The sequence below is a fragment of the Chrysemys picta genome, chromosome 1, assembly GCF_011386835.1.
Source record: "Chrysemys picta bellii isolate R12L10 chromosome 1, ASM1138683v2, whole genome shotgun sequence".
Classification (NCBI taxonomy): domain Eukaryota; kingdom Metazoa; phylum Chordata; order Testudines; family Emydidae; genus Chrysemys; species Chrysemys picta.
The window spans coordinates 239,373,871-239,384,716 of NC_088791.1; the positions used below are offsets into that span (position 1 = coordinate 239,373,871).

The 10,846-nt window shown below is 43.9% G+C and overlaps 1 protein-coding gene across 2 annotated transcripts in view; it reads left to right on the top strand.

Moving 5' to 3' along the window:
* IL18RAP (interleukin 18 receptor accessory protein) overlaps positions 1-10,622 on the top strand; it is a 31,421-nt gene extending 20,799 nt beyond the window's left edge. For both annotated transcript variants that reach the window (XM_065580931.1, XM_065580932.1), the window contains 2 exons: positions 3,845-4,015; positions 9,598-10,622. In XM_065580931.1, the coding sequence (XP_065437003.1) occupies positions 3,845-4,015; positions 9,598-9,995 (569 nt within the window). In that variant the 3' untranslated portion in view covers positions 9,996-10,622. The remainder of the gene's footprint in view (positions 1-3,844; positions 4,016-9,597) is intronic.
* Positions 10,623-10,846: the final 224 nt, after the last annotated feature.

The window sequence follows — 10,846 nt, forward strand, 5'->3', positions numbered from 1 at the left end:
TGCAGAGTTTTTGCACTGTAAGTTTTACCGGTGATAGGGAACCGGTGAAAGAAAAGCTCTGGCTTGTGTACCCACTTAATTCCTCAGGTGTCAGAGAGTGTTTACACTAGCAGCACTTCCATCACCGATGAGAGCAGCGCTATAGGGCAGTTATCCCACAGTGCAGCTCTCTCGATAGGTCTTGTGGGAAGGGGAGGTGAGGGGAAGGCATTCTGGGTCCCTGCTTACTGCCCTATGATGCACTGTTTCATGTCCCAGAAGCCCCATTACTTCCTTGTTTATTTTGTGGCATTTTTTTAAAAAAACCCTGATGTCATCTGGCTGCTTTCCCCGCCACATCTATAAGCAAAGGGAAAGGGAGTTTCAAACTTCCAGGGGCTTACAGGGGGAGGGATGGACGTCCCTTTACCTGGTGTCAGAGCAGCAGAGAGGCTGGCCAGAGTGGTCACTTTTGGAACTGTGGGATATCCTCCGGAGGCCAAAGGGTGTTTACATGGGTAGAATGTGTCTTCATTTTCACAACAGCACAAAAAAAAAAAAAAAAAAAAAAACCCAGCAGAAAGATCTGTATGCCTCTCGTGAAGGTGGTTTTCTTTCTGTGGTGAAACTTCTGAGTTTCATGCCAAAAAGTCATTAACTAATGTAGAGGCTCCCACGGTTTTAGCAGAAAAAAGGGACTTTTTGCGCTTTAAATGGCAAGTGTAGATAGGGTGACCAGACATCAAATGGATAGGGGGTGTGGGGTAATAGGAGCCTATATAATAAAAAGACCCAAAAATCAGGACTGTCCCTATAAAATTGGGACATCTGGTCACCCTAAGTGTAGACATAGCCTAACACAATGTGGCCCTGACCTCAATGGCTACCATAACAATACCACCACCACCACCACCAATAATTATGAGAAGCGGTGGTTTATACTATGGCGACAGTGACCTCCACTGGTGAAATGAGGAAATGCAAACTTCTAGTGCAAAGGATATTACTTGTTTTCTATTGCAAAGGGACCACAACTCAACCTCCAAATCTGCGAGTTGAAATTTGCATACCTACATTTTTTTTTTGATGCACACGTTCTGGGACCTAAGTATTTGAACATGCTAAACTTAGATGGGGACATACACAAGCATGCACATAGAGTTTTCTAGTGACGCTGACTGTGCCTCACGTAGGACAAATGACCTGTTCAAGATCACATAAGGAACTATCACCTAATTACAGATTAGTATTGATAATCGTTCTTATAGGGCTGGGTATTGCAAGATGCTAAGCACTCTTGCCTCAATTCAGTAAAGCAGGTAAGTGCATGTTTAATTTTAAGCATGTGAGTAGTTCCATAGACTTCAGTGAAGCCACCATCTTGCAGAAGTGAGCCCCTATCCAGTACTTTTGCTCTGAGTACTAGGCAAGACAGCCTGTTAACAGCTGTCCCCAGCTGTCCCCAGCATCCATTACATCCTTGTCTATATTTAGTCATTAACCTGTTCAACTGTTAACCCCCCGCAAAAGTTTGCTTTTAAAATGGAAATACGTGTTACATTTTTATTTAAGAAACAAAAATATATCGGGGTATGCATTGTGTAGCCAAAGATGGGTCCAAACTAGAACCCTGGACCCAAACTTTCTGCTCAAAGTCTGGGAAAATGTTAAAGAAGTATGGGCTGGATGAATGGACTGTAAGGTGGATAGAAAGCTGGCTAGATCGTCGGGCTCAACGGGTAGTGATCAATGGCTCCATGTCTAGTTGGCAGTCGGTTTCAAGCGGAGTGCCCCAAGGGTCGGTCCTGGGGCTGGTTTTGTTTAATATCTTTATTAATGATAGGTTTCAGAGTAGCAGCCGTGTTAGTCTGTATCCGCAAAAAGAAGAACAGGAGTACTTGTGGCACCTTAGAGACTAACAAATTTATTAGAGCATAAGCTTTCGTGGACTACAGCCCACTTCTTCGGATGCATCCGAAGAAGTGGGCTGTAGTCCACGAAAGCTTATGCTCTAATAAATTTGTTAGTCTCTAAGGTGCCACAAGTACTCCTGTTCTTCTTTTTATTAATGATCTGGAGGATGGTGTGGACTGCACTCTCAGCAAGTTTGCAGATGACACTAAACTAGGAGGCATGGTAGATACACTAGAGGGTAGGGATCGGATACAGAGGGACCTAGACAAATTAGAGGATTGGGCCAAAAAAACCTGATGAGGTTCAACAAGGACAAGTGCAGAGTCCTGCACTTAGGACGGAAGAATCCCATGCACTGCTACAGACTAGGGACCGAATGGCTAGGTAGCAGTTCTGCAGAAAAGGACCTAGGGGTCACAGTGGACGAGAAGCTGGATATGAGTCAACAGTGTGCTCTTGTTGCCAAGAAGGCTAACGGCATTTTGGGCTGTATAAGTAGGGGCATTGCCAGCAGATCGAGGAACGTGATCGTTCCCCTTTATTTGACATTGGTGAGGCCTCATCTGGAATACTGTGTCCAGTTTTGGGCCCCACACTACAAGAAGGATGTGGAAAAATTGGAAAGAGTCCAACGGAGGGCAACAAAAATGATTAGGGGTCTGGAGCACATGACTTATGAGGAGAGGCTGAGGGAACTGGGATTGTTTAGTCTCCAGAAGAGAAGAATGAGGCGGGATTTGATAGCAGCCTTCAACTACCTGAAGGGGGGTTCCAAAGAGGATGGAGCTCGGCTGTTCTCAGTGGTGGCAGATGACAGAACAAAGAGCAATGGTCTCAAGTTGCAGTGGGGGAGGTCCAGGTTGGATATTAGGAAAAACTATTTCACGAGGAGGGTGGTGAAACACTGGAATGCGTTACCTAGGGAGGTGGTGGAGTCTCCTTCCTTGGAGGTTTTTAAGGCCCGGCTTGACAAAGCCCTGGCTGGGATGATTTAGTTGGGAATTGGTCCTGCTTTGAGCAGGGGGTTGGACTAGATGACCTCTTGAGGTCCCTTCCAACCCTGATATTCTATGATTCTATGATTCTATGAAAATTTGGATCTGGATTTGAAATCCACAGCTCGGATCTATTTCGTTAATGGGACAGAACCAGAACTCAAGAAGTGGACGGCTCCAAAGTTTGAGGTGGTGTTTGGATCCTGACCTGAACTTTGCATCTTTCCCTCATGTCTATTTATAACAACATGTGGATTTTTCTAGGATTGTATTAAACAATGCATGTGTTTTTATGACAACAGGGTGTGTAAGAGGGATAGCTCAGTAGTTTGAGCATTGGCCTCCTAACCCCAGGGTTGTGAGTTCAATTGTTGTGGGGGCCATTTAGGGAACAGGGGTAAAAGTCTGTCTGGGGATGGGTCCTGCTTTGAGCAGTGCGTTGGACTAGATGACCTCCTGAGGTCCCTTCCAACCCTGATATTCTATGAAGAGAGATGGGTTTTTACTTGCAATAAAATGCACTGCATTTTAGAAGCAGCTTGTGCATTGGAAATACCATGTTTTTCTTGAGTAGCCGCACCCTTTGATCTGATATAAATGAGAGGGCCAGATCTTCAGCTGGTCATGCAGCAAAGGATATTACTTGTTTTCTGCATGCTTTCTGAAATGAAGCAAAGGGCCTGATTTTCCACTGCTTTTCATCTTGAGTACAAAATGAATGTCTACAAAAGTTGCAAGGTAATGGAGAAGCAGGCCTGATCTTGAATTACTGACTGACTCCACTACATGATTTGACAATTGTTTGCTATTAATCAAGTGTATTCAGGTAAATAAAATATTTATATACTGACTATAATGAGAATTTGCCATTACATTAAATTAAAGGCGATAGGTACTTCAGAAATACCTTAATTAGATTAGATGATCTGCACATTTTAAATTGTATTTTCTTTTAGATTCCAAAGAGTTTGATGCATTTGTGTCCTATTCAAAACAAGACTCCTTTGAAAGTGATTCCACTTTTCTTAATGAGGAACAGTTTGCCCTGGAGGTCCTTCCAGAGATGTTGGAAAACAAATATGGATACAAACTGTGCCTTCTTGAAAGGGACATTCTTCCAGGAGGAGGTAAGGTCCCACCTGATATGTGGAAAACATCAATAGACAACCCTTCGCTCCAATAGATTTTATTTTTCAAAAGCCTTATTCATCAAAAATGTCAACCATGTGATTTGGTCATGGAGCTTCTGCTCATCTCACTAAGTCACAACCCCTACAGTCTAAGGTTATGTCTACACTACTGCCTATGTTGGCAAGAATATTCCACCCCCCAAGTGACAAAAGTTACACTGACATAAGTGCTAGTGTGCACAGTGCTAAATCGGCAGGAGAGTTTCTCCCACTGTCATACAGTGGTGGATTAGTCACTGGGCCAATGGGGCCCATGCCCAGGGGTCCTGGCCAATTTGGGTGTCCCTGCCCGCCCAGAGCTCCTGCCGAGGAACAGGGGAAGCCCCCACGCCCCGACCTCGCTCCTGGTAAGAGTGCCGGGCAGGGAGGTGGGGGGGACTGCAGGCAGAAGGAGTGGAGAGGGGCCCCCATTTGCTCTGGCCCAGGGCCCCACAACCCCGAATCTCCCTCTGCCGTCATAGTTTATGCTGCTCACACTTTTGGGGGTGGGGGTTATGCTGATGGGAGATCTCTCTGTACATGTAGACATGGCCTAAGATATCCCATTCACACAGAACTTCAGTGTCATCACTGAGGACATATTAGGTTGGGGCAAAGTTCTTTTTCAGCATTCTTAAAGGACTAATACACTTTTTGTATAAGCATTTTTGTAGCTTGTCATAAATTTTCCAATGGAACAGTTTCCCGCTGGAAAATGCTGATTAGATTAAATCAAAACGTTTGATTGATTTTGTCAAAATTTTCAATGGGAAATTATTTCAATGTTTCATTTTAGTAAGGTTGAAACAGTGCATTTTGACTTTCTCTTTACCTTTTCTATTATATTATAATTTGTAAAAGTCAAAATGTGTAGACTTTTATTTTACATAATATAAAAATCACAATATAAAGACAAAATAAAATATTTTGGAATATTTGATTGCACAAAAAAATTCAAGATTTTGATATTTCATCCTCATTTGGGATTAAACGAAATTTTGAAATCTCGGAATTTGCTGTGGAACAGAAATTCTGTTTTTCAACCAGCTTTTATTAAAACCTCTATCTATTTCTATACCAGAATGTCAGAGGAATGCCCCCTCCACATTCATATTGCAATTTACTTATATTACTCATTTATCCACATTAAACATTTTCTTAGCATGTATTAAGTATGTTTTGCTATCTGTCGGATGCCCCTTTTTTCAATAAAAAATAAAATTAGTGCAGAAATACTGGGTCAAACTTATTGGCACCGACATTGGCAGGCACAACTCATTGATGAATTAGGCCCACTGTAAGTAGCTTTAAAAAAAATCCTACCTAAATTCTACTTATAGTTAAACTAAACGGGAAAAATCATTTGCCTAGACAGTGTTTCAAATCTTCAGATGACTTGTTCTGGCATTTTTCAAGGGTAGGTTTTCTTTATATAGAACCAATGCACAGTAATTCACAGGTCCCATTTTTCCGCTCCCAACAAATTCATAACTTCAAACCTCGGTGACGCATAGGGAGGGGATGTGGGATCAAGTGCCCTCCCAGATTTTGGCAAGTCCCAAGCTGCCCTTACAGGGCTTGCTCTGTTCAGCCTGATGCTCGGGGATGATGGCTCTGCCCTCCTCCTGCTGTGCCTCCCCGCCTGGCACTTCCAGCTCGCTTGGCTCCTCCCTCCCTGCAGCTGGGCCTTGGCGGGGAGCTGAGGACGGGGGACAGAGCCGCTTCTCATGCTGGCAAGTATCAGAGGAGTAGCCGTGTTAGTCTGTATCCTCAAAAACAACACGGAGTCCAGTGGCACCTTAAAGACTAACAGATTTATTTGGGCATAATAAGAAGTGGTAAGAACCCCACTTCTTCAGATGCATGGAGTGAAAATTACAGACATAGGCATAAATATATATTAGTACATGAAGGGCTGGCTGACTCCGCTCAGGGTCGATGTCTGCGAGAGAGCCTGGCTGCAGAGGTGACAGAGGCTGGCTCCCAGCCAGAGCCCAGCTGCCGGGGACAGGGGCGGAGCGAGCCGGATGAGTGGGGGGACTCCGGCTCACTTGGCCCCTGTCCCCGGCACCTGGGCCCGGATGGGGAGCGGAGGGGCCACCTCCTCAGCTAGGGTCTCTCGCAGATAAGCGCTGAGCTGCACAAAGGGAGTGACCCTGAGCAGAGTCAGCCAGCATGAGAAATGGCTCCACCCTGCTCAGGCAGGCCTGGCTGCCGGCAGGAGGGGCCGAGTGAGCTGGAAGTGCCAGATGGGAGGCGAAGCAGGAGAAGGATGGAGCTCGGGTGGGGCAGGGAGAGCGCGGTGGCCTCGGCTGGGCACAGAGCGGGGGGTTGCTGCGGAAGGCGCTGGGAGCAGGCTCCCACTGCCCAACCTGAGTTAGGGGTGTTGCCTGTGCCCCTCCCCTTGCTGAGGTGTCCACAAGGTCATGGGAGCTCTGGGGAGACACTGGTGCTGTGAGTCAGCCCGGGGCTGGTGGACCCGGTTCAGGGGCATATGCTCCCCACTCCTGTGGCCCCAGCCTCCCAGGACCAGGCAGGATTGGCTGCCCAGGCTCAGAGGGATGGGGCTGGAAGGTTCCTCCAGGGGCCACCCATGAGGTGGTCACGTGGCCCCCCCTTTAAACTGTGTCCCCCCCCAGTATCATCAGGCATAAGCCATCTATGCTTCAAGAGCTGGCTAGAAGTTTCTAGAACCTTCCAGAATCCCCCAAGTGAAGCAGGGGACTAAGGGTATGTCTACACTGCCCATGTTACAGCACGGCTGCAGCAGCACTGTGACGTGGACAGTGTAGACATGCTTTATCGCCAGGGGAGAGCTCTCTCAGTGATTAAAAAAAACCCACCCCAAATGAGCGGTGGTAGCTTTATCTCTGGGAGCATGCCTCCCGACGCTAAAGCGCTGTCTATACTGGCGCTTTTCAGCGCTAAAACTTTTGTCACTCAGGGGGGTGTTTTTTCACACCCCTGAACGGCTAAAGTTTTAGCACTGAAAGTAGCAGTGTAGACACAGCCTAAGACAACTTTACACATTCTGTCATGTTCTTTTAAACATCACCATAACTTTCTCTTATGTTAATTAAGATATCTCCCAATATCAAAGGGAAGTGGAGAAAATATTCATCTGCGGAGATCTCCCATGCAGTAGAATAAAATACCTCTAATAAGTAGAATAATAGAATCACATAATCCTAGACATAGGACATCAGGAAGTCATCTAGTTCATCCCCCTGTGCTGAGGTGGAATTAAGTATAAGTAGTAGAATGGGACCATTTATAGGATTAATTTGGATTAATAAATAACTAGGTTAACTGTAATGAAAACATACCCTTTTAAATCAACTTTTTGGGGAAAACAGCCATTCTAAGTATCTCCTAGATGTGTGCTACTACTTCACTTCTAATTGTGCACTCATTAGCTCTGACAAGTTAAACAGGCTTGTGTTTAGTCAGCACGTGAATGGGAGACCTCCCAGGGAAATCACCAAGGTGCTGAAGTAAGTGGTGTTGTTGAATCAGTAAATCAGTAAAAGAGTAAAACACTTCCTTTTGGGGCAGAACTGAACTAATGCCCCAGCATAGTGTTAGCGGATGCTGGTTGAAAACTGGGTTTTCTGTCGTGTGGGAAGCAGGATGAAATATCAATTTTTTTTGCAGAAGGGAAAATTCAGAAATTTTTATTTGGAAATTTCAAAACATTTTGGCATGTTAACATTTCTAAATCAAAATATTTTTCTTGGTTTGTTGAACTGAATTGAAACATTTCCTATTGGCTTGGTTAGACATTAGTAAGTGTCCCCCAGATCTCAGTGGAGTTCTAGTTCAAGTACCAAATGCATCTTTTCTCCTCTAAGGGCCAGACTCTTTGGATGGACTGGCATGATACACCATGGTCACATAATTCCCATGATACACCACATTGGTTCAACCAAATGGGAGACCATCTTTCATCATGGGAGATGTAGTCTGCCACAAAGCTGAGGCCAGGGGGAGAAGAGGAGCACGAGTCACCTGAACTTCACCTTCTATGAGTCACTGTGGCAGTTCAGGTGGACACAGTTTAATTTTGAACTGATCCAAAAGAAAACATTTTGATTTGGTTCAACAAACCAAAACTGTTTTAATTTGGTTTGACACAAAATATTTTGTTTCGATATTGCTGATGGAAAATTGAAACATTTCAGCAAAATTGAATTTTTCCCTGTATAAAACTACATTTTCTGTCAAAAAAAATTGCATCACTCCTTGTAGTCACTGAAGAGCCCATGGCACCTGTGGCAATTTGGGGAACCTGTCTATGTACAACTTATGAATTCTGTCTGGAGTCAGGAGCTCTTTTTGTGTATCTGTCAGACTGCAGATTTAATTTTGAATGAGGGGTTTCTTTGCCTTCTCGGTTGTTCTTTTACCTCCATGTTGGACCTCCAAGGTTTAGCAGCACAGGGCTAAGAACAAAGGGTCATTAACTTACGTGCTCTCTCATTGACATGGCACCACCTTAGACAATAGGCTGACTCCTGCCCAAGAGAACCAGTCTGTGCAGGTGGGTTGATAATGATGTAATAGGTCACCTGGTAGGGGAATTTGATCACCTGATGAGGCTGATCAAGAAATCACCTGATAAAGGCTGGAGATTATAAAAGAGAGGGTCTCCCAGCAGCTATTTTAGAGGGAGATGGGGAGAAGTGAGACTAGGCCTCCATGTTCTGGATGAGAAGCCATGTGAAGGAGGCTGGTTGGGGGGTGGGGGGAGAGGTGAAACATCCTGGACTCCTTAGAGGGCTCTGATGTATGCTCAAAGAACTCTCCAGAGTAGTGTAGAAACTGAGGCAGGAAAACTATGTTTACGTATGTTTATTATTTTGTGTAGATCCATTTATCTTTCATGCTACATAAGGAGAAAACTGTTTAGAATGCTGTGCTAAGACCGTGTTTGTGTGTGTGTGTGTGTGCGTGTCCATTGTCTTCCATGCGTACCCTTGAAGAGGAAAAGCGTAAACCAGAAGGCTCACACCTTCAGTGGGATCCTGGGGAAAGTTCAAGAACAGCTGGGGAGGCACTAGTTTCAGGGCCTAGGCCATTGGACTGTGAGGTCCCCACTGCCATGAGGGGGTGCGTTCCTTAGAGGCCCAAAGCCAGGGACAGTACCTACATTCTGTCCAGCCTTAGCAAGCTAAGAGTATGTGGGATTCAACATTGGGATCCTGGTACAGCAGTCTGGAGAGCATCCAGAAGGGGCATTCAGCCAGATCTTTGACTGCACTTATTAGAAGAATGAAGATGTTAGCCCAGGTGTCATTGCCAAATTAATTGGGTAATGGCTTTCTAAATGCTCCTGTGGTTTCAGTTGTATTCTCTTCTTCTCATGATGTAAGGGACATTGCTATGTGCTGTTGTGTGCAGTTGTTGCATTTTACTCCAATGGTGGCTGCATTTACATGGTTGTTAACATGATTATATATTCAATTTTTTAAAATGTTTTCGGTGCCTGTGGCTGAAAAGCCCAAAGTGTAAGCTAGTACTAATCATTACTTCTTTTTCAGCTTACACTGATGATATCGTAACAGCTATTCAACAAAGCAGGCGAGCTATAATTATCTTGAGTCCTGGCTATGTCAATGGACCCAGCATCTTTGAACTGCAGGCAGCAGTGAACTGTGCTTTAGAAGATAACATGATAAAATTGATTTTAATTAAGTACAAGTCGTTCCAAGAGCCAGAATCTTTACCTCCAATAGTGAAGAAAGCTCTTAAAATTTTACCAGTGGTTACCTGGAAATCTTCTAACTCTAACTCACCAAACAAACAATTCTGGAAATATATGCGGTATCACATGCCAGTGAAAAATACCAGGGGGCTAGGGAAAAACAGTCTAAAGTTTTTTTCCCATAGGTTATTTAGCATGGTTATCAATAGCAGAAAGGTCGCTTGGAGAAGATAGCAGACTAAGAAATAGTGAGGTGATTGTAAAGGAACTTCCTGTATCTGCTACCACCTGACCACAAATTTAAGAGCTCATCATCTTTTGTCTCATTGATAGCTCACTCTAACATAAAGTGAAAAAAACTTCCTATAATGTGACAACCCTAAAGTCTTCAGTAGAAGCAAGCGGGACTGGATGCAGCTGTGATATGATATGTTTTTCTTTTATTATTATATTTAATATTTATTATTTTCAGCAAAATTGTAGCCAGAAACCTCAGTGAGAATGTGGGCCCCATTGTAGTAGATAGTGTATAAACCTAAGACAATAGAGAGCTTACAGTGCAACTATATAATTAATAATAATAGTAATAATATCATAATTCTATTTCTAACTAATATGCACTGTGTACACAGGCTTTCCTGTGTGAAAAGAATTAAAAGCATAAAGAAATACGGATGGGATTTTCATTCTATTTGCCTAGTTCTGCTGTCATTAAGTCACTGGTAAAACTCCCATGGATTTCAGTGGGAACAGAGATAAGCCAAGTTTGAGCATTTTTGAAACTCTAACCCCGGACTTTTTTGTTTGTGTTCTTTTGCCCTGCTGTTGATAATAACAGTACCCCAGTTTGAATGCCTTCCTCATTGCATTGTGTTTTCATTTGATGTTTGCTTTTCTATTTTTCTTGAAAAATTAAAATTGCAAAATTCCTTTGGATTCTTTTTTAATGTAACTTTTCCTATGCAGTCCAGAGGGAGCAGCCCTAAAATTCTTAGCCCAGATTGTTCTTTTCTGTGGGAAAAATCCATGAGAGAGGGCCTGTAGAGAGGAAAACTCTGCAAGGATCCCCTCACATGGCTATGCTG